Source organism: Elgaria multicarinata, chromosome 4 (assembly GCF_023053635.1).
Source record: "Elgaria multicarinata webbii isolate HBS135686 ecotype San Diego chromosome 4, rElgMul1.1.pri, whole genome shotgun sequence".
In the NCBI taxonomy this organism is placed as follows: domain Eukaryota; kingdom Metazoa; phylum Chordata; class Lepidosauria; order Squamata; family Anguidae; genus Elgaria; species Elgaria multicarinata.
Genome location: NC_086174.1, coordinates 22,170,061 through 22,194,474, shown reverse-complemented (window position 1 = coordinate 22,194,474; position 24,414 = coordinate 22,170,061). Strand labels below are relative to the sequence as shown.

Below are 24,414 nucleotides of genomic sequence, written 5' to 3'. Positions count from 1 at the left end.
GAACAGCCACTCCTTTTAACTCACACCCTCATAAGAAGAGCTCTGCTGAACCAAACTAAACCAGCTGCTGAACCTATCTAAACCAGCCTTCTATTCCTACAGTGGCCAGCTATTTAATTTATTTATTTACAATATTTATATACCGCTCCCCATTCAAAATTTCGGAGCGGTGTACAGGATGAAATAAAATAAAAACAGAATCAAACACTTTAAAAGAAGCAAAATGTAAAGTGATCCGTGGCTGGTCTTTAAGGAAAGGCTTCCTGGAATAATGACATTTTCAGGAGGCGCTGAAAGGAATACAAAGTTGGCGCCTGCCTGACCTCCAGAGGCAGGGAATTCCATAGGAGGGGAGCCACCACGCTGGAGGCTCTTCCCCTGGTGGACTCCAATTGGAGGATGGGTCTATGTGGAACCACCAGGAGCAGGCCCTCGGATGACCTCAGTGACTGGGCAGGTTGGTAGGGGAGAAGGCGCTCTCTCAGGTATCCTGGTCCCAAGTTGTTTTGGGCTTTGTACACAAGTACAAGAATCTTAAACCTGGCCCGGTAGTGAATAGGCAGCTATATACCTATAGGAAGCCAACAAGGCAATCGCAGCCTCCTCATGTTCCCAGCAACTGGTATACAGAGGCATGCAAGCTCTAGTCCTGGAGGAAAGATACAGCCACTACAAGTAGTAGCCACTGATAGCCTTATCCCTGCCTGCATAGTTGGGGCATAAACCCCCAATCCATTACCTCCCCACTTTATAAACTTAATTGGGATACAATCCCAAAGACTCCCCCTGCCATTCCAACCCAACTCAAAACGTTGTAGTACCTCAAAGGTCAAATCCTCCTATGCATGAAATGTCAAGCTTTGTAGAACTGGACATGCCAAGTACAGTTAAGCTCTTAAGACCAGTGATTTTAATGGGGACGAAGTGTCCGTAACGGCACAATCCTAAGTATGTCTACTCAGAAGTAATAACTAGTTTCTGAAAGCTTATGCTACAATAACTTTGCTAAGTCTAGAAAATGCCACAAGACTCTTTGTAGTTTTTATTCAGAAGTAAGTTGCACTGTGTTTCTTATTTCCTCAGAAAAGTGTGCATAAGACTAAGTTTAACTTTCTCAGTGGGGACAGAGCAGGGACAAAGGGTTGCATACAATGGGGCTATTCACACAACACGTTAACCCACATTCAGTTGCTTGAGTGTGGGCTGTGGTTGAACCATGGGCTGTTTGTTGAACCATGGGTTTGTGTGTTCTCTGAACCCAAGACATTTTCTGCAGGGTGGCTTGTTAACCACTCTGAACAACCCAACAACAAACCATGAGTTCTCAAGGTGACTCGTTCAAGAAAAATAAGCCACTCTCTGGAAAATGTCCTGGGTTCAGACACAGCTAACTCATAGTTCAACAACAACCCACACGCAACCACTGAGTGTGGGTTAGCGTGATGTGCAAACCCAGTCAATGGGTTGTTATCCAATGGTGGCTTTCCACTAGTGCAAGGGTGGACAACTTGTGGCCCTCCAGATATTTTGGCCCACAACTCACATCAGCCCTAGCCAGCATAACCAATGGTGTCAGATGATGGGAGCTGTAGTCCAAGACATCCAGAGGGATGCAAGCAGCCCAACTCTACACTAATGGAATATGCTCCCAATTTACACCAATCCTCACTGCAGCCCCTTGCACCCACCGCCAAAAAGCTGATCTTGAAAGTTAGGGGAACTTCCAGAACTATATGAGATATGGGGCAGTGGGCTGCAGTACATAGGGGGGAGCTGTGAAATCTGACTGCAGTAGATATGGGGGGAGTGGTAGTGCTTCCCGCCAGTGCAAAGCCACAGTTGTATACTGCCCAGGGGAACTTGGATCTGTTCCAAACCAGTTTCCAGCCAGGTTTGGGGATAGAAACAGCTTTGGTGGCCATGATAAATGAATTACAGATACACGAATTGTACAACCCCATTAGTTCCTCTGGACGGCTCAATGGCCTCCCACGTTATCAACCACGTATCCTTCTGGGCCATCTTGCTGTGCTGGGCTTAGAAGTCACAGTGTTTTGGTGTCTGTGGTCCTTCCGGGGGGACTGGTCACAGAAGGCAGTGCTGGGGAGCTTTTCTTCTGCCCCAGGGCCTTTGGCCTAAGCCAGGGTGCATAACCTCTTCCAGCCCAAGGGCCGCCTTTCCATGGCAGCCAGGGCTGAAGGCAAAGGGAATGGGGACACCTCCAGGGTCACTGGGGTATTCCGGATTGCGGCGGCCGATCACCCTGAGGAGGTGGCGATTGTGCCGAGAAGTGGGCGAGTGCACTGAGGAGGTGGTGACTGCAGCAGCAGCAATGGTGAGGATACATGTGCCCACCATTCCTGGGCCCCTGTAAGTGCAGTCCCCCCCCCCCAGGCACTGCATGCTGGGAGTTGTAGGCTGTAACTTCCTTATGGAGGCCTAGGGCTGTGCAAGAAAATTGCAGATCTGTCATAAAATGGCGGATCCACCATAAAATGGCCTCTGTGATTTGGATTTCTGAATGCGAGGCCCAAGGCTTGCACAGCCCTACTAATAAAGCCTTACATGGCTTCGGATAGCAATACCTGATGGAATGCCTCTCCCGACCTGAATGGACCAGGACACTACAATCAACACCCGGTGGGGTCCTCCAAGTGCCTCCTCCAAGAGAGGCTTGGAGGGTGTCAACAAGAGAGAAGGGGGCCTTCTCAGTGGTGGCCCCCCCAACTGTGGAATGATCTCTCCACTGAGGCCCGCCTGTCACCGACACTATCGTCTTTTTGGTGCCATTTAAGACTGTCCTCTACTCCTGGGCATTTAATACCTTTTTATTCTCCCAACATTTTAACAATCTATAAATACATTTTAACATGGTGTTTTAAATTTGTAATTTTGCATTGCTGCTGTTTTTATCTGGTTGAGCTTTTTTATTGTATTTTATATTATGGTTTTATACTGTTGTTTTATATTATGAATGGTTTTAATTTTTGTGAACCGCCCAGAGAGCTCCGGCTATTGGGCGGTATAGAAATGTAATAAATAAATAAATATGATTTAATGGCATATGATGGGGCATTTATGTCTGCTATCTTGAACAGGTCTATTATTATTTTTTAAAAAAATGTTGATGAAATTGTTTTTAGGTGTTTAATTGTTTTAAATTGTATATGTTAAGAATGTTTTAGTCTGTTTTTATCATAATATTGTATTTTGTAATGCTGTTGTATTTTTTTTATGTATTCTTGTAAACTGCCCAGAAAGATTCATCTATGGGGCAGTATAGAAAAGAAATCATCACCACCACTGAGGCTGCTAAAAAGATTAGAGCAAAGTTCCTAAAAACTGCTGCTGTAAGTTGTGCACAAGATGATTTGACTGTCTTGTTAATAATAATAATAATTAATAATAAATAAGATCAACCACAATAAATAATAATAAATAATAAAATAAATAAATAAAATGTCTTGATTCCAGAGGCCTCTAGTATGACTAACACCACCTCTTCCTCGTTGCTTTAACTGTTATGAAAAAGGAGGCTCTCGACCCTCACAGGATTAGCTGCTGGCAGTGTTTTCCCAGCCAGAGTACTCACTTCTGCTTCTCTGCCTTGTACTGCTGTGTGCAGTCATCAAACAACTTCTGGTTCATCTCCATGAACAGCTTCAGTGCATTGTAGATCAACCCATGGATTGTCCTGCAAAAGACAGAAGTGACGGAGAAAGCACAGAAGTGATTCCAGATCACCTTGGACAGAAGTGCATAATTAAATTATGGAACTCACTACCACAGGATGTAGTGACGGCCACCCATTTGGATGGCTTTAAAAGGGGGTTGGATAAATTCTTGGAGGCAAAGGCTATTAATGGCTACTAGCCCTGATGGTGGGTGCTACCTCCAGTATCAGAGGCAATAAGCCTGTGTGTACCAGTCACTGGGGAACATGGGTGGGAGGGTGCTGTTGCACCATGTCCTGCTTGTTTATCCCTGGCCAATGGCTGGTTGGCCACTGTGTGATCAGAGTGCTGGACTAGATGGACTCTTGGTCTGATCCAGTATGGCTCCTCTTATGTTCTTAAGTGAAGAACTACCCTCTCCGAGGAAGAGCCTGAATGACCAGCACTGTGAACTCCCCAGGTAAAAAAGAAGCAAGGCTTAGAGCAGCTTCAAACACAAAAAACACAAGAAAAAGAGATCCATAAATCTGTGAATGGTCCGATTTTAAGAGAGCAAGCTCAATTCAGCCTATTGAGATTTTTCTTTTCTTTTCTGTTAAGTGCTTGCGTATTTCTAGCAACCATCTCTGATGCTCTTCTCTTTCTCTCCGGGCCAAACATGTACGACCAGAAACAGAAGATGGCATCAGCATTCACACAGCATCAACAGCCTACAGCGGAAGAGCAAGACGGAGCTCTCTCCTCTGTAATTTCATTCATGCCCAATGAACGCAGAAACGACATACTTGTTCCAATGACTTTTGGAATTCTTGTAGAGCGCAGGAAACATGATAGGGAGTATTTTGGCTGCATTGTCACTGATCAAACTCATGATGTATTCATTGTTCCAATAATACAATGCCCTCTCTGCTACCTGTATAAAGAGAGGGAGAAACACATGTTAAATAAATAGATCTTATAAAGGAGAGCCGGTCTGGATTTTTATTTTTTAAACACTTCAGGCTGTGTATATGGACTTAACGTAATGTCCTGGTATCTGCCCCCTCCTCCCTTTTCTTTTACACTGTGGTGCAAAACTTGTGGGGTTTGATAAACCAGTTTCCTGGTAGGTTCAAACCAAGAAGCTGGTTTAATCTCAGACAACAAACCAGGATAGCAAGACATAGTTTGCATTATGGTGCTCAAAGGAAGGAAAGAGAGGAGCACACAAACAACACTCATTGAGCCTATTCGGACAACACACTAAGCCATGGTTAGGTTGCTAGCCCTTTTGCAGCAAATGGTTAGTGTGCGTGTTTAAACCATAGTTATTTAGCCACCATGGTTAGATACGGTTCATACAACACGCTAAGCCATAATGCTTAACCACTGTAGCTTAGTGTCAGCTGAACAGGGTCATTCTTATTTATTTATTTATTTCATTTATATTCTGCCTTTTTTCCCCCAAGGAACCCAAGGCAGCATACATAATCCTCCTCCTCTCCATTTTATCCTCACAACAACAACTCTGTGAGGTAGGTTGGGCTGAAAGTCTGTGAGTGGCCCAAAGTCACTCGGTGAGTTTCTATGGCTGAGTGTGAGGAATAGAACCTGGATCTCCTGACTCCTAGTCTAGCACATTAGCTACTACACCACACTGGCTCTTGATCTGATAAACCATGGTTTATTGGACTGAGATTGTTGCATCTGAACTCAGCAGTTGTGTCAGTTAGGAAGATGAACTTTGTAACTTCACCAGCTGCAATTCTCACTGCAGTATTGCATACTTTATCATGTAGTCTCAAGGGTTTCCCTCTGCACATGAACAGAGACTAAAGCTGTGGCCACCTTCCTGAGTGTTGAACCCACCTGAAAGTGCGGGCTGGAGACACACTTGGCCAGCTGCCTGAAGAGAGGTTCCATAACCTTCACGAACTCAGAGGGCTCAATGACATCCATTATTTCTTCCAGCTCATTCAGGAACATAACCTCCTTGGGACTGTGTGTTTTTGGCCAAAACTTCAGCAAGCCCACAATCACCTGAACAGAGAACGAAAGCAGATTACAAGTATTAGAGAAATGAGAAAGCACATCGATTGGTGATAGAGCCTGGCATATTTTCAGTCTGGAAAAAAAATCCTACTAGAGGACCATTATTTATGTCGGGTACGAGACTTGTGGAACATCTTTTAAACTTTTTTTTTCCTTCCAAAGTATCAATTAGGGTGCTATCCTAGATGTCTTTTTAGGCAGAAAAAAAGTCCAACAACTCCCAGCATGCCCCAGCCAGCATGGCTTGGTGTTGATTCTGAATACCCCCTGCGCCTTTCGCTATATTCCAGGAGGTATGATGGGTTTCAATGAGAAGCAAGAAACTCAAACTGCTTCTGTGTTGCTTATTACTGCAAGTTTTAATTACTTTTAATCTACAGATTTAGTCGATTAAATTATCCAGGCCACGTTTAATCAGCAAGTACAAATTTAACCAGTTAGCCTGAGAATTCAGGGCGACTATCTAGGAATTCTAGGAATCTTTCTGCCTAAAACACCGGTGGAGGTTGGAGACTCCGACGTCAGTGGAGCAGTGAATCTGTTCCGGGTTTCAGTCAGAATTCTATTATTATTATTATTATTATTATTATTATTATTATTATTTATTTATTTATATAGCACCATCAATGTACATGGTGCTGTACAGAGTAAAACAGTAAATAGCAAGACTCTGCCGCATAGGAGCTATCAGAGGTGCGGAGCCTCACTGATATCAGAGGCACCAGCCGTCACCGGTCTAAACATGCAGAGGATTGTGCCGTCTCTTAGACTGTACTTGGGCCATAGAGACTTTTTCAGACACAGAATGAAATAACGCAGGGGTGTTGAACCAAATTGGCCTTCCAGGGTTCCCTGGATCGCCATGCCTCCTCCCCTTTCCACCCTACTGCCAATCATCGGGTAGTTTCTTAGCTTCCCCTCGCCCCCAGCTATTCTAGAATGCCTCTCTTAAGGCTTAGTTACTAGCAGTAAGAATGTTACGCTAAGAGCTTTACCCTGGTAGTTTGGGGATTTTGGCCCCACCCCTTTTTGCGTTCGATCCCACAGATTTGCCTTCAGCTTAACCCACTTCTGGAATCCACCCCACCCCCAGCCAGAACTTCTCCAACACTGAAGACTGAGGGGAGACATGATAGCACTCTTCAACTCTACTCCTTTCCACCCGATTCCAAGAAAGCTGTTTCAGTGTCTGTCAGCAGTAATGGCCTGGATGAGGGCAAACAAATTGAAGCTTAATCCTGACAAGACAGAGATGCTTTTGGTCAGACAAAAGGCAGATCAGGGAATAGGGATTCAGCTTGTGCTGGATGGGGTTACACTCCCCCTGAAGACACAAGTTTGCAGCTTGGGTATACTCCTGGATTTAGCCCTGAGCCTGGATGCCCAGGTTTAGGAGGTGGCCAGGAGTGCATTTGCACAGTTAAAGCTAGTGCGCCAGCTGCGCCCATTCCTTGAGATGTCGGACTTGGCCACGGAGACACATGCCTTAGTTACATCCCATTTGGACTACTGTAACACACTCTACATGGGGCTGCCTTCAAAGAGTGTTCAGAAACCTCAGCTGGTTAAAAGAGCTGCAGCCAGAGTGTTGACCGGGGCTGGTTACAGGGAGCATACAACTCCCCTGTTAAAACATTTCCACTGGCTTCCGGTCTGTTTCTGGGCACAATTTAAAGTCCTGGTTATCACCTATAAAGCCCTATACAGCTCGGGTCTAGGTTATCTGAAAGACTGTATTCTCCCATATGAGCCTGTCCATGCTCTGAGATCTTCTGGGAAGGACTTTCTCTCAGTCCCACAAACATCCCAGGCACACCTGATGGATACGTGGGAGAGGGCCTTCTCAGTGGCTGCTGCAAGGCTCTGTGCTACACTTTCACAGGCAGGCAAAAAAAAAATTGTTCCGGAAGGCTTTTGGTACTCTGGACCTGTGTTAATGTATTGGATCCCCCCTTTTGCTCTGTTACTCTTTTTTTTAAAATTAACATGATTTTAATTTTACTGCAGGTTTAATTCTATCTTACTTTTGTGAATTTATATTTATATGTTTTATTGTACACAGAGCCTCGTGTGGCGCAGAGCGATAAAGCAGCAGTTTCTGCAGCTGAAACTCTCTCCACGGCCTGAGTTCAATCCCAGCGGAAGCTGGTTTCAGGCAGCCGGCTCGGGTCGACTCAGCCTTCCATCCTCCCAAGGTCAGTAAAATGAGTACCCAGTTAGCTGGGGGAAAGGTAATAACGGCCGGGGAAGGCAACGGCAAACCACCCCGCTATAAGGCCTGCCAAGAAAACGTCAGCGAAAGCTGGTGTCCCTCCAAGAGTCAGTAATGACTCAGTGCTTGCACGAGAGGTTCCTTTCCTTTCCTTTATTGTACATGTTTTAATCTTTTAAATCGCCTTGAGTCCCAGTACTGGGGAAAAGGCAGGATATTATTATTATTATTATTAATAATAATAATAATAATAATGATGATGATGTTGTCACAAAGAAGAGGACCAGGATCTCTTCTCGATCATCCCAGAGTTCAGGACACTGACTAATGGGCTCAAGTTACAGGAAGCCAGATTCTGGCTGGACATCAGGAAAAATGTTCTGACTGTTACAGCAGTACAACAATTGAACCAATTACCCAGGGAGGTAGTGGGCTCTCCCACACTAGAGGCCTTCAAGAGCCATCTGGTCAGCCATCTTTCAGGGATGCTTTAATGTGTATTCCTGCACTGAGCAGGGAGTTGGACTCGATGGCCTTATAGATCCCTTCCAACTCTACTATTCTATGATTCTATGAATTCTGCTCTCAGGCTGAAAGAAGTTCAATGCCCCTTTGAATAAGGGTGTGCAACATCAGCCCCTGTGACTGGCAGACGTGATAAAGTCCTCAGATTGACCAGATCTGGTATAAATACTAGGAACCTAGGTTTCTGCTTTTGTCTGACCAACAGAGTCATGCATTCTGCCCTCTGACCTTCCAACTTCTGCTCAAACTACTGACCTCAGGTCTAGATTTTTTGGTGGTCTCTGTAAGGGAAAGGCATGGGTTAACTGGGATAGGGGCGCATAGGAGTTGGAATCTGGGAACAAAGTTGTTTTAATTGCGGTTTATGGTTTCATAGGAAGGTAAGAATGCCAATTGGAGGATGCCATCTGTCCGGGGCAGAAGAGACCGGCGCCAGCCCGGCCATATCTGTCAACTGGCCTTGAGCGATTAGGCATCCTGGCTGAAAAGCGTGAGGAGTCTTCTCCTGGGCCTAGCCTGGTCCTCACAGCTACCTCGTTTGAGTGTGGTCAAGATGAATCCACCACTCGACTCTCGATATATGGCCTCATGAAGGTTAACAACTGTCAGGATTGGCCCCAGCAGCTCAGCAGAGGTCTCTCAAGTGGATGTGGGAATGGACCCAGAGTCAGATGAGGAACAGTGTGACGTGGTGGGGGAGGAACCAGAGCTTCAAGAGACAGAGAAGAATCCATAACCATAACCTCTACCTCTGTGGGAACACAGCAACTCATACCGGGGGCGGGGGGGGGAGGAGGTGGGCAAGACAGATGTAAGGATCAGACGTCAGGTCAAGAGGGAGCAGCAGTTTCTGGAAGTGAAGCACTCTACAAGGTTGGCCCACCACAAGAGATCTCTAGGGGAAGACCTTCCCTGAGGAGCGGAGCAGGAAAAGCCTTTCAGATTGTGCTATGCAGACTGGTGCCAGATTTGCAGCAACCTCTCTCTTAACACTAGTGCATCCCTCAAAGAGATCTTCAGGTTGTCTATTTAATATTGTGCCAGCTTAATCAAGATTGCTAGCACTAGGCTGCTTAGGATGACAAAGTCTGTAACCTAAACCACTGTGGGACTGATTGATTTGCATAATACAGCCTATTTACTTAGAGACAGACTTCTTTGTTTGACTGCAAACGCACCAGGAGAGCTCGGCTAGAATAGTTCTGATCTTTGAGGAACTGTTTCATTTATTTATTTGTTTGCAGAATTTGTATGTTGTTTTTCTGCCACAGGTGCCTCGTGTGGCGCAGAGCGGTAAAGCAGCAGTTTCTGCAGCTGAAACTCTCCCCACGGCTTGAGTTCGATCCCAGCAGAAGCTGGTTTCAGGCAGCCGGCTTGGGTCGACTCAGCCTTCCATCCTCCCGAGGTCGGTAAAATGAGTACCCAGTTAGCTGGGGGAAAGGTAATAACGGCCGGGGAAGGCAACGGCAAACCACCCCGCTATAAGGCCTGCCAAGAAAACGTCAGCGAAAGCTGACGTCCCTTCAAGAGTCAGTAATGACTCAGTGCTTGCACGAGAGGTTCCTTTCCTTTCCTTTCTGCCACATAATGTGGCCCTCGGAGTACTTTCCTCCCATAAAAACATAATAAAAATAATAAATAATATTAAGCAATACATTATAAATAAATAAATAATATTAAGCGATACATTATAAATAAATAAATAATATAATATAATACGCAGTAACATTAAATAAACCACTTCTAAAAATAAGACTACTAAACCATGCCGTGCTCCAGGGTATTCCCATTCCATTATCCCATCTCCACCCCTTTCAATTTCTTTTCCCATCCCTCCAACAGTCAATCAGTCTAGTTAGCTCATTAGATTGTGAGGCTGCCGTGCCCTGACCTCTTGGCGGTTTCCTTTCCCATAAGTTTATTTGTATTTCTGCAAATCTTGGCGTTTCCTCATTGTTCCTTCTTGTGCGTGGGCTGTGCCGTTTTTGGCTTCATAAAGGCTGGCACTCAGAGTTTGCTGTTTATTTATTTAGGGCACAATCCTATGCATGTGTAGACATAAAAGCTCCTACAACTAGGGGTGGTGGAGAAATCTGCTGTGGACTCCCATCAGACCTGAGGAGTCTGTAGCGAACTGCCCCCCTCTACCTGCATGTCCTCTGGATTTCGCTTGGAACACTCTTACGGCTTTCAGAAAGACAAAATATGCTAACGGCGACTGTCTTTAGCCTATCGTATGAAAATTGCTGCTGTAATTTGTGCATTATACAGCATTTACGGCCATAACACACTTACTTCTACGTAAATTGCAGCCGTAAAGCTCTTACTTCTGCATAAATTGTGGCCCTAAAGGGCTTTACAACCGCAATTTACATAGACGTAAGTGCTTTACAGCCGCAAATGCCATAAAATAACAAATAAGATGCCCGCAAAATCCGGCAGACAGACCAGGGCTCCATGGAAATCCTGTAAGCTCCAAGCAGCCCTGATCGTCCTGCGGCAGACTCCCCCACCCCCCTGCCACCTCCCAGGCTGGACTTCAGATGGGTGATTCCCAGCATTCCCCAGCCAGCATGGCTAGCTAGGGCATGGCTGGCTGGCTGCTAGGAATTGTGGGACTTCTTCCTGTCTAAACAAGCATAGGATTGCACCCTTATTTGATTTGTACCCCACCCTTTCTACCAAGAAAAATGGCATCTGAGTTTATACGGGATGCTCTGAACAACCACTTCTCCACTGCAAGGGGATTCCTTACCAGCTGCAGTTTCCGAAAGTTTGGCAAAAAGCAGCTTGACCCAGAGTGCATCACAATAATCCCAGCATCACCTGGTCGCAAAGGGAACGCTTACCGGTTCAGTCAGGCTGCTGTCTTTCTCCAAGAACTGCACCACACAATACGCCAACTGCAGGAAGAACACACCAGAGTCAGACCTTCAGCTATGGTGGAAATGACAGAGGCAGACAGCAAGCTTGTGTGTAATATAATAAAGCTGCCTTCCCCAACCTAGTGCTCTCCAGATGCTGGCTGGGAATTCTGGGAATTGCAGTCCAACACATCTGGAAGGTACCAGGTTGCGGGAGGCTGATCTATCATCAGCCTTTTGGTAAGATGGCACGTCTGGGCTCTTTACAAGAAAGGGCAGGCCTGTTCAGACGACACTTCAGGCTCTGTGGTTAGCGAAACTGTGGTTCTTTGGGGTTAGCACTAACCACAAGCTGTGCTGTCGCACACAACACTTTAAGCCACGGTTAAAGCCACTAAATGCAGGTTGCTTACCTGTAACCGTAGTTCTTCGAGTGGTCATCTGTACATTCACACATATGGGCTCTGCACCTGCGTGGAGCTCGTTTTGGAACTTCTATAGCTGAGGCAAATGTTTTTGGTGGGAACCCCTCCCCCATCATCCACTGACTCTGGGTTCCTGTCCTTCTCTTCCTTGACTGGTCTCAAGGAACTGAAGAGAAGGACGGGAACCCAGAGTCAGTGGATATTGTATTTTGTGCTATGGTTTTATACTGTTGTTTTATACTTCGAATGTTTTTAATTTTTGTGAACCGCCCAGAGAGCTCCGGCTATTGGGCGGTATAGAAATGTAATAAATAAATAAATAATAAATAATAAATAAAACCTTTTGCCTCAGCTATAGAAATGAGCTCCACGCAGGCGCAGAGCCCATATGTGTGAAAGCACAGAGACCACGAAGAAGAACCTTGCTGCAGACGGTCCAACTGTGTGGTTAGTGAGTGAGCAGGGTTTAGCAAAATGCATCGCACAAACACCTTAAAGCCTGCTGCTTAACCAAATGCCTTAACCAGCAGGGTAATTAAGGGGTCTTCTGAACAGGCCCTATATATTTTTTTAAAAAAATAAGTCTGCCCAGAAGATTACAAATGCCAGCCAGCTGCATCCTAGCCCACAAACTCACATTGCAATATGATGCACGTTTACTTGGGAGTTCCTTAGGAGTCAGTGGGAACTATTTTTGTGTAAATAAAAGCACACACTGTACATATGCTTTCTAGGTGAACTGAAAGAGGACTGTGCCTTGAAATAATCACATATTCTGGACCTCTGGACCCTAGCCTCTGTTACTCTCTGAGCAAACGACTTCTTGTCAATAGCAAACCATCCAGAGAACATTTTATCAGAATCTTCACATAAAAAGGCCAAGTGCGCAGATGTTTAAGCCAAAGGTGTCTCGTGCCAAAGGCTCCTGACTACCAAAGGCACCTGAATACATAGTCATTTGATAAGAAGGTTAGTGATGAATTAAGAACAGGAAGAAGAGGATGAGAATAAGTAAACAATTCTTGCAATGGAAAGAGGCAAGCAATGGGATCTGAATTGCAACTAATGCCATTTAAGTTTAAATGATCACAAAATTATATGGTACCATGGGATGAGCATTAAGATTGCCACTGTTTTCAGGATGGTGAAAACTCAAATGGATTGCAAAGAGCTGTGAAATGTTATCTCCAAATTAGGAGGATGGGAAATGGACATGGTAAAGTCCTACATTTTATATATACACTGACCAAGATCCTAAATTTTATATATGACCAAGTTGAAATGGCAGGGACTAACCAGGAAAGAAATCTTGGGGTTGTGGTGGACAGCTCAATGAAAATGTCAATTTGGGGTACGACTGCAATGAAAAAGATCTTCTCCATTTAGAGAAGCTAAAATATTGGGGCCTTTTTAGTTTAAGGCGGAGGAGATGACTAATGTGGGAAAATAGTAAGAGGTTTATAAAATCGTGAATAGTTTGGAGAAAGTGGATAGAGAGGTCTCCCCCTCTCCCCCTATAACACTAGAATTTAGGGTAACCCAATGAAATTGATGTGCAGTATATTCAGGACAGATGGGAAAAAGTACTTCTTCATGCAGCATATAATTAACTGATGAGGTTGGATCCAGGCTCCCCACTGGCAGCCCTCCACCCACAGGACGCACAACTAAAGAAGGATGCAGCCATTTCCACAGTTCCCTGAGCACCCCTCTCCCCCATCTGGTTGTGGGACCCTCTGAAATAGTGCAGGAGGTGGCGCTGCGGGCTAGAGTAGTGAAATTGGTAAAACACTGCATCAAAAGATCGTAAGAAGAGCCATGCTGGATCAAACCAAGGGTCCATCTCGCCCTGCAGTCTGTTCCCATTGTGGCCAACCAGCTGTGCCAATGAGAAACCCACAAGAAAAACATGAGTGAAACAGTGCCCTCTCCTTCGTGTTTCCCAGCAACTGGTACACATAATATATGCTTCCGATACTAGAGGTAATATATAGGCATCATGAGCAATAGCCATTGATTATCTTCTCCATGAATTTGTCTAATCCCCTTGTAAAACCATCCAAATTGGTGGTCATCCCTTCTATCTTGTGGTCTCCTCCTCCTCCTCCTCCTCCTCCTCCTCCTCCTCTCCCCCCACTCACGGGGGAGCCTTGGCTGGATCTTGGTCCCTTCTGCAAACGGAAGGAGGCCCTCCCTTTGTGGAGAGGCAAGTCTGGATCCAACCCATGGAATTCGGTGCCTCGGTATGTGGCAACAGCTGCCGACTTAGGCAGCTTTAAAAGGGAATTAGACACATTCACAGAGGATAAGGCTATTAACGGCTACTAGACCTGGAGGCAAAATGAGAGCACCAGCCGTGACAAGGAAACCAGCAAGTGGGGAGCTATTACGCTTACGCCCTTCTTATGCATTGCCCAGAGGCCTCTGGTTTATTTATTTATTTTATTTAAGGATTTTTATACCGCCATTCAGCCAAAAAAGGCTCTCACGGAGAGTATTTCTTGACAGTCCCTGCCCACAGGCTTACAATCTAAAAGACATGACACAAAAGGAAAGGGGATTGGGAGGGAGGAGGAGGAGGGGGGAAAGGAAAGCAAATTCAGGCACTACAATCTTAGTCGTAAAGTTCAGCAGTTACAGTTGGTAGCAGGAGGGAGGGGGCTCTCAGCTGGAGCTGGACCCAGGCACGGTGGAGAGGTGCCTGGCTGCTGCTTCCTCCCTCACTGGTGGCCTCTGCAGAGACACTTGGTAGCAGGAGGGAGGGGGCTCTCAGCTGGAGCTGGACCCAGGCACGGTGGAGAGATGCCTGGCTGCTGCTTCCTCCCTCACTGGTGGCCTCTGCAGAGACACTTGGTAGCAGGAGGGAGGGGGCTCTCAGCTGGAGCTGGACCCAGGCACGGTGGAGAGATGCCTGGCTGCTGCTTCCTCCCTCACTGGTGGCCTCTCCAGAGACAGTAGGTAGCAGGAGGGAGGGGGCTCTCAGCTGGAGCTGGACCCAGGCACGGTGGAGAGGTGCCTGGCTGCTGCTTCCTCCCTCACTGGTGGCCTCTGCAGAGACACTTGGTAGCAGGAGGGAGGGGGCTCTCAGCTGGAGCTGGACCCAGGCACGGTGGAGAGATGCCTGGCTGCTGCTTCCTCCCTCACTGGTGGCCTCTGCAGAGACACTTGGTAGCAGGAGGGAGGGGGCTCTCAGCTGGAGCTGGACCCAGGCACGGTGGAGAGATGCCTGGCTGCTGCTTCCTCCCTCACTGGTGGCCTCTCCAGAGACAGTAGGTAGCAGGAGGGAGGGGGCTCTCAGCTGGAGCTGGACCCAGGCACGGTGGAGAGGTGCCTGGCTGCTGCTTCCTCCCTCACTGGTGGCCTCTGCAGAGACACTTGGTAGCAGGAGGGAGGGGGCTCTCAGCTGGAGCTGGACCCAGGCACGGTGGAGAGATGCCTGGCTGCTGCTTCCTCCCTCACTGGTGGCCTCTGCAGAGACACTTGGTAGCAGGAGGGAGGGGGCTCTCAGCTGGAGCTGGACCCAGGCACGGTGGAGAGATGCCTGGCTGCTGCTTCCTCCCTCACTGGTGGCCTCTCCAGAGACAGTAGGTAGCAGGAGGGAGGGGGCTCTCAGCTGGAGCTGGACCCAGGCACGGTGGAGAGGTGCCTGGCTGCTGCTTCCTCCCTCACTGGTGGCCTCTCCAGAGACAGTAGGTAGCAGGAGGGAGGGGGCTCTCAGCTGGAGCTGGACCCAGGCACGGTGGAGAGGTGCCTGGCTGCTGCTTCCTCCCTCACTGGTGGCCTCTGCAGTGAGTTCATTGATTGGCCAATGTTGGAAACAGGGTGCTGCATTCGGTCTGATCCAGCAGAGCTCTTCTAATATTCCTACTGTCCTCACATTAATTGAGATATTAAGACTTGGCATGTTGACAACATGATATGGAAGAAGGTGCTGAGTCCAGGCAATGTATGGATTATGAACAGTTATGCAGTTGGTCTATATTATTATTATTATTATAGCACCATCAGTGTACATGGTGCTGTACAGAGTAAAACAATAAAATAGCAAAACCCTGCTGCATAGGCTTACATTCTAATAAAAACATAATAAAACAATAAAAAGGGGAAGAGAATGCACCAAACAGGCACAGGAAGTCCCCCCAAAACTGAGAAGCAACAGCTCCAAAAGCAGAGCCAGATAAAGCCTGTCTGTCATATGTTGTTGTCATGTCTTGCATGTGGTTGTTGTCGGCGGCGACATTTATTGAATCTCCTAGTCACCTACTTCTTTAAAAAGACCCAACGCAACTTATAGCAAAACGATTAAAACGTTTTACCTAAAAACGATTTCCATTAAAAAATACCAAAACATGTTAAAAGAATGAACTGTTTACCTGGGGGTGATAGACGCTCAATGATTTCACTTTGTGTAATGGCAGCAAGACCCGGATGAGGAACATCTTGTGCTCTTCCTTCAGGGGCAAAGCAAATCCATTGATTATACTGGGGAGAAGGGAGAGAATCGTAAACATCCAGGGCTCACGTGTGTGTGTGTGTGTGTGTGTGTGTGTACACAAAGCTGCTCCCAAAACCCCACCTTGCTGTTGCCACATCACTGGGATATCTGCAGGAAACATCTGCAAAGCTCTGAACAACCCAGTTGTACAGTTCAAAGCATGTTTTCTTGGAAGACTCTTAGCAACATGGGGGTGGGGGTGGGGAATGGGGATCTCACTTAAGGCCTAGCCCATAATCACTTACCCCTTGCCAAAGTGCCTCCTACAGAATGGGAAGAGAAAGAAAGGCCCTTACCTCCCTAAAATCTCTAACAGTTCTGCAATCCCATTATGGTGCTCTGTCTCATAGATAAACCTGGAGTAAAGAGAAATCGAAGTCAAGCACAAAATGCACATGGCTTTTTAACAAAGCCTTTGACGGTTAAACTCACTGGCACATTGTTTTAACTGCTTTTACTGCTTTTAAATTATATATTGTTTTTACCTCGGATCATGGTTTAATTTGTTTGTAACTGTGCATATTTATTGTTTTATGCTGTATGTTTTTATCTGTACGCCGCTTTGAGATCTTAATGATATAGGGCGGGATATAAATGTTTTAAATAAATAAATAATAAATAAAATGCAGGCAACCGAGACACTGGCCTCACGAGGCTGATATATATTCTCCATGCAAAAGAAGAAGTGTACACTCTGTTCCAGGAAAAGCCAAACTCTGCAAACATACAGATACCTGCAGGTATTGGTTTACTTTGTTCTGCTTCCAATATTGGGGTACACAGACAAATTTCTATGCATCCAGACAAGAAATTCAGTGACTAAGATCACAAAGTCTATGGGCATTTAGACAGAAAAGGTAAGGAAACTCCCAGCCTCACCCAGTCAGCATGTCTGGCTTGGGCATGCTGGGACTTGCAAGACGTTTTCTGCCTAAACATGCATAGGATTGCAGCCAAAGGGAAGGCAGGGAGGCTGAGTATTAAAAGGGGACAGGAGCAGTGGAGGCGGAAGCAGAATTGCGCTGTATCCTGAAATGCTGGAGCCCTGCTACTTATTCCTCCATCCAGGCAAGCTGCTTAACGTCTTCTAAGATACTGCTACGCTGCTTGATATAATAAAATCTCTAAGCAAGCGGTTCACGCTAAAATACATAGAAAGCAACAATGTAAAAACAAACAATAAATAAATAACTACAGCAGATACAACAACAAAACAGCATGACAGCCTGTGTCAATGAAGAAGGTTCTCAAGGGGGCATTGGAAGCTTGCCACAATTTATGTCTCTCAAACCACGTGTGGTAGAGCGTTCTACAGGGTGGTACCACCACTGAGAACGCCTGCTGACACGTTATTACCTGGCAACGTTCTATTGGTCACAGAATGACCAGTAAGGGCATTGACCTCTGAAGATCTCAGGGGTCAACTAGGTGTATATAGCGGAAGGCGGTCAGCTAGTTGTCCTGGTCCAGAGTTCTTTAGGGTTTTGTCAACAACAGAACCTTGAGTTGGGCTTGATAGCTAATAGGCAGGCAGTGAAGTTCTTTCAGAACAGGTGTAATATGTGTATAGCTAAGTGCCTCACAGAGCACCCTGCCTGTTGCATTCTGCACTAGCTGCAGGGAAGCTTTACCAAGAGCACATTACAGTAGTCTAAACATGAGGTTACCAGGGCATGGATCACAGAGGCTATGCTGTCTCTAGCCAGGAACTGGTGTAATTGGTGCACCAACCGAAGTTGGTAACGGGTGTTCTGGGCGATTGAGTCCACCTAGACTGCCAGTGATAAGGATGGATCACAGAGTACCCCCACAGTAATGGGCAGGAAAGGTACAGTGTATAAGGGTTCTTGTTAGGAAGAAGATGCCCTACACTACAAGATCAGCCAAATACTTGTCTAGCACAGGGTTCTGTATCCAAATTCTGCCAAAAAAGGGAAACTAGAGAGAAATGAATGCACTCCATTCTTGGATTTTGGTGGAGTTTTTGGAAATTACCTTAAGATGACCTTCCCTGATTTCCCTAGGTCAATTGCCTGATCTGTTTATCTAACCTAAGGAATTAAAGGGCTGACTGGGACTCAAAATAAACCTAGCCCAACCCCTTGAATCAGGGTTAGAATCCTGATACAAACAATCCCAATAGATCAAACATTGTCTGGAACTGGTAAATTACCTGTAAAATATGTTGTTGATCTGCCGCCGTATATATGCTCGGAGGCCCAAGAACTTCCCATAAATCCTATGCAAAATGGTCTTCAGAAAGTCCCGTTCTCTGGGATCTTCACTGTCAAACAGGTCCAGCAACTGTGGAAGGAGGATATAATCAGTCCCCACATCACAAGCACTGACACACAGAGGGCGAATCCAGCTCCCTTCACACCCACTTCAATGCTTGAGCACTAATCAGAAGCATGGGTAGCAGCTGGAACATTTTGCAGGTACCTTTTTTGCACTATTATAGTCAGACTGTTCAAGGCTGCTCCAGACTGTTCAACATGTGCTGGTCCCATATTTACAGAACCCTGTGTTAAGAAACCTGAATAACACAGGATAGTACCTGAGCCCAATAAGACGCACAGTGAATTCAGATGACACGACAACTCATGGGGTATTTAAACCATGGATTGTCAGGAGCAAGTGAGCATGCTGCCTCCACTTTGTGCCTCACTTCTGCTTTCAACTAACAACTTATGGCCGCCCTAATCGTAAGTTGTTAGTGTGATATCTAAACCTGCATGCTCTGGGTTGTTTAGGGGTTACACAACCAGAGGTATATGATTTGCTGTTGAGTTAACTCTGGGTTGTTTAACCCCTAAATAACCCATAATGTCTGGGTTTGGACATCAACAACCTACGAATGGGTCAACTGTAGGTTGCTAATTGAAAGTGGAAATGAGAAGCATGCTGGATGCAGTGTGCTCATTGGCTTCCACTCACCCTGCCCATTTGTGGGATAAATAACCCACGAATTAGTGTTACTTGCTAATGAATTGGGTCACAATTTCCAATCACTGCAGATTAGCCCTGCAACAGATTAGCACCTGTATACACACACACACACACACACGCCAGGAGTCTTATGAAGCAACTTTATACTAAGAATTCTGGTGGAACCAGAAGTGGAGAAATATCTACCCAATATGCAGCTGTATTTTGTTTTGCCATTTCAGCCTGGGTATTATCCGTTTCACTGATCACGAACAAATCAAACTTTAATCCATCAATAGCCCAGACAACTTTTTAAAAATGTATTTTTCATGTAACTACACATCCATGTAACAAGTTACACCATCCTTCCCCAACCTAACGCCCTCCAGATGTGTGTCATGTTTCCCAATACCTCCCGCCTTATTGGGAGACAATAAAGAGGTCTGCCACGTAATCCACAAAGCTTTATTCAGGCAATAAACATCTCTTCCCACTTGAAGAGAGTCCAATCACTAGGAACTTTCCTCTAGGCAAAACTATTCAAACTAAGCAAGACAATTGTCCTTTCAAGAAGAACGCTTTAGCTTCAGGGAGGCTGGTTCTGAATAAGCCTTTGGCGAGAAGCTAGCCAGGCTGACCTCCTCTCACCTTCCTTTAGCTCTGCCCCTTTTAGTGGCATACTCTAGGATCAGCTAGCCTTTCAGTGCTCTCCCCATCAAAAGAATACTATTTTCCCACAGACTGTGTGTTGTTTACACTTTCAGAGATAAGGTCTGGCAAAAGTTCATTTGCAGCTGGTGAAGGGCCTGTGAGAGTCACCTCATCCACTCCCTGTATAGGTTGGTATGTTTCTGGCACCATCTCTTCTGCTTCAGAATCTGATTCTGGTTGATCGCCTGAAACTCCTTCCCCAGCCTAAGGGGAACAAGCCTAGTCATGACAATGTGATGGACTACAACTCCTAGCATTCCCCAGACAGCATGGCTGCCTAGGAATGCTGGGAGTTGTATTCCAAAACATCTGGAGGGTGCAAGGTTGGGAAAGGCCAAGTTACACAAAGCATTCAGACACTCAATTCCTGCAAAGAAACCCAATAAATCTAGATTTTACTCTAGTCATCACATATGATAAAGTTTAATGCTGATAGTCAATCCAGAGAAAACTAAGAAGCGAGAGAAAAGAATGCATGAGCCACGAGTCCTTGTTTTAACAACTGCTAAAACAAATAAATAACTCAGCAGCACAAACAGGAAGCCTTCCTTAAAATAATTGCCTCTCGCCCCTACAGCTCTTCTGGGTTCTCAAGAAAGTGAGTTTTGGGTGTGCTCTTCTGCACCCTCCCCCACCACAACTATCTCTGCTTTCAGCTCAGATGCAAAGTGAAGTGGAGCAGAAAGACAGGTGGAAAGAAGCTGAAACTACTTACTGACAATACAAACTTCTGGTCAATATATTTCTTGGCTACGTTTGGTTGGAAGTCTGGTGACTCCAGGAACCTCAGAAAGAATTCATATACCAGCTAAGAATGGAGAGAGACAGAAAAAGGATTAGTTATGCGTACCAACACCTGTAATTTCTACTGCATGCCTGCTGGGATTAATTCCAAACTTGTCTGCAACAACAAATTTGTCTACAAGGACAAAGAAGAGGGAAAAGCCAAGCTTCAGAGACTGGGTCCCAAGCTGCGTGCAGCAGACACAATGTTGGCTTCCAAAAGAGAAGTCTTAGGCCATTTCAATGAATGTTGGTTGATTCTGTCCAGTGGAAACTCCAGGGGCGGGGTGGGCAATTTGTTCCCCACCCCACCCCCATATGCCCCCTCTGCAGTCAAACTTGCTGTAGCAACAAAAATCACACCTATTTAACAGGGAAAGAAGGCACACGGGGCATGCACACCTCCTTTCTGTAGTGGAACTGCACTCCCGGAAGCCCACTCCCTGTACCACATTCCTGGTGCGGTATTTGCCACCATAGCAGCAAAATTGGCAATTCATTCATTTATTTCATTTATTATATTTATATACCACACCATCGCTGAAGCTCTCTGGGCAGTTCACAAAAATTAAATGGCCATGGCAAATTTGGGAGGCAGGGTGCAGCCCCCCAGTACAAAATAAGAAGATCCATGCTGGATCAACCAGGGGTCCACCCGGTTCCCACAGTGGCCAAATGGCTGCCAACCAGGGGCCGACATGCAGGACATGGTGCAACAGCACCCTCCCACCCATGTTCCCCAGCACGGACCCCAGAACTGTTGTTTTGAAATGGATACCATTGTTTTTATATTGTTTATGTTTTTGATGGTTTAAAATTTTGTATTTTTTTTTAATGTTCACTGTTTTTAACTTTTGTTAACTGCCCAGAGAGCTTCGGCTACGGGGCGGTATATAAATGTAATAAATCAAATCAATCAAAATCAAACTGGTGTTTGTAGGTTGACTGCCTCTGATACTGGAGGTAGCACATAGCACATTGGTGGCCATCATTGCATCTTGGGTTAGTGAATTCCACAGTTTTAACTATGCGCTGTGTGAAGAAGTATTTCCTTCAATCTGTCCTGAAACTCCCACCAATCAGCTCCATGGGAGGACCCTGGGTTTTAATATTATGGGAGAGTAGGTTCCAGGGGTGGAAATACGACCCTAGAGGCTGGCGGCCCTGCTATTGTACAAACGGATTGTGACTGCAGCTTGGTGCAAGCTGCTTCCTGAACAAAGCCCCAAAGCTGATTTCAGGCACAATCCTATACATGTTTAGACAGAAAGAAGTCCAACATGTTGGTTGGGGAATGCTGGGAGTTGTAGAAGATGGCAAATTAAATGTGTAGCATAAGAGGGCCTGTAGACTTGGGTTGAATACAGATGTACATAGCTTGAGCAGTAAATCCACTGGGGATCCACACTTATCCCTTTGCAGCCTGATGTACAAACTTCCAAACTGAATTAAGCTCAGGAGGAACTGGCTCTTCTAGTTTCCAGCAGAAATAAGCAGTGTGGATTGCTAATTGGCCAGCTCTCATAGCAATCACAAAGCCACTTCCTCCCCCAGCCCTTTCTCAGCTGGCTGTGCAAAGTGCTGATTGGCTGGTCCTTGTGGCAATCACTAGACAATTCCTCCCTCCAAGAACAATGTTTCAAGTTTTTTTAAGGAAACATTAATATCACTACCACCACCACCACCACCATCACCATCATCTCTCTTTTCTCACTCATGGCGGTTTTTCTAGGTGGACATAATGGGCTTTGCCAGGTCATGCTGTCTTTTACTGATTCAGGAATTTCCCGACTATTGAGCATGTTTTAAGTATGACTGCTTTCTAGACGTTGGTGTGGATGTATTTTGGTAGGCCCAGTTTCTGAAGGATTTCTGTATAGTTTTTTGATGTGATGCCGGTGACTGTAAGGTGACCATATGAAAAGGAGGACAGGGCTCCTGTATCTTTAACAATTAAATAGAAAAGGGAATTTCAGCAGGTGTCATTTGTATGCAGGCAGCACTGGTGAAATGTCCTCTTCATCACAACAGTTAAAGCTGCAGGAGCCCTGTCCTCTTCCATATCTGGTCAAGAAGGCAGGGCTCCTGCAGCTTTAACTGTTGTGATGAAGAGGACATTTCACCAGGTTCTGTATGTATACAAATGATACCTGCTGAAATTCTCTTTTCTAGTCAACTGTTAAAGACACAGGATCCCTGTCCTCCTTTTCATATGGTCGCCCTAGGTGACTGATGTGACTAACAGAATAATTGTGACTGTTTCCTTTTGCCATAGCTCTTTAACATCCATAGCCAGTTGTTGTTGTTATTATTATTGGCACCAAATACACCTGAAGAGGAGAAAAAATGAAATGAAAAAACTGCACAAAGCACAGTGAACTAGCAGCTTATTTCAGAAATTAGAAAATAATCTCCAAAAGGCCAAGAGGAATGATTTTTTAGAACTGTATAACTTTGGTGTGACAGTTCTTCAAAACGATAAAGGTGACAAAATGGGAGACAAGACAGAATGGGGATAAGAAGATCACTGGCACGGAAAATCTAAAAGAAAAAGAAAGGGAATATGTAGTATCAGAGAGATTTGATTGCTGATGGGCACAAGAAAGAGGAGCAGAGATGACGTCTCTAGAGAAAGCTGGTGTCTTTCTTCTCCCAGCCAACGAGAGAACAGACTTGTCACAGGAACTTGGAGTACGAAGTCAGTGTTAATGCAGGCAATTAATCACAGCAGGGGTCTAATTCAGTGATTGAAGGGCTACTGTTTTATCACCACTGGCTGGAGTTGCAATTCCCCGCCCTACACAAGGCTGTCTAACCAGATGCGTGTTTACGAGGATGATCAGGGGTCTGGAAACAAAGCCCTTTAAAGAGAGATTGAAAGAACTGGGCATGTTTAGCCTGGATAAGAGAAGATTGAGGGGAGACATGAGAGCACTCTTCAAATACTTAAAAGGTTGTCACACAGAGGAGGACCAGGATCTCTTCTCAATCATCCCAGAGTGCAGGACACGGAATAATGGGCTCAAGTTACAGGAAGCCAGATTCCGGCAGGACATCAGGAAAAACTTCCTGACTTTTAGAGCAGTACGACAATGGAACCAATGACCTAGGGAGGTTGTGGGCTCTCCCACACTAGAGGCATTCAAGAGGCAGCTGGACAACTATCTGTCAGGTATGCTTTAAGGTGGATTCCTGTATTGAGCAGGGGGTTGGACTCCATGGCCTTATAGGCCCCTTCCAACTTTACTATTCTATGATTCTATGATATTCTGAAGAGAGCCTCACCAGGATCAAGGAGACTTTGCTCCCAGGCACACGGCTGCACTCTGAGCGGGACACCTTGGAGAATGGTAATCTCTACCGGCTCCATCTCCTAGTTCTTATTTGAGAAGCTCCTTGGAAAATCCAAAAACCAGTTCTCAGTGGAAATGACTGTTACTTCTGCTAGGAAAGATCAGCTTGCTCTCTGCCGCTTCTGCTTCCAAAGCACGCCAAGAGGTCTGGTTTACAGATATGGGGCCAAATGGCTGCTATTTCTTACATAGAGACATAGGAAGCTGCCTTATACTGAGTCAGACCATGGGTCCATCAGGCCAAGTATTGCCGACACAGACTGGCAGCAGCACCTCTCCAGGGTTTCAGGAAGGAGTTTTTCCTGTCCTACCTGGAGATGCCGGGGATCGAACCTGGGACCTTCTGCATGCAGAGCAGGTGCTGTATCACACTGAGCCACAGCCCCTCCCTTCTTTTATCACATGTGGGCAGT

At 45.8% G+C, this 24,414-nt stretch overlaps 1 protein-coding gene across 2 annotated transcripts in view; it reads right to left on the bottom strand.

The window, feature by feature from the left end:
* Positions 1-24,414, bottom strand: part of PPP2R5D (protein phosphatase 2 regulatory subunit B'delta) — a 63,807-nt gene that overhangs the window by 10,349 nt on the left and 29,044 nt on the right. The window contains exons 6-13 of one of the 2 annotated variants that reach the window (XM_063123930.1): positions 20,581-20,673; positions 18,400-18,530; positions 16,523-16,582; positions 16,105-16,213; positions 11,292-11,345; positions 5,519-5,693; positions 4,460-4,583; positions 3,593-3,694 (exon numbers count right to left, since the gene is read on the bottom strand). In XM_063123930.1, the coding sequence (XP_062980000.1) occupies positions 3,593-3,694; positions 4,460-4,583; positions 5,519-5,693; positions 11,292-11,345; positions 16,105-16,213; positions 16,523-16,582; positions 18,400-18,530; positions 20,581-20,673 (848 nt within the window). Of the gene's footprint in view, positions 1-3,592; positions 3,695-4,459; positions 4,588-5,518; positions 5,694-11,291; positions 11,346-16,104; positions 16,214-16,522; positions 16,583-18,399; positions 18,531-20,580; positions 20,674-24,414 lie in introns of both variants that reach the window. The other variant, XM_063123929.1, reaches the window with a different exon arrangement.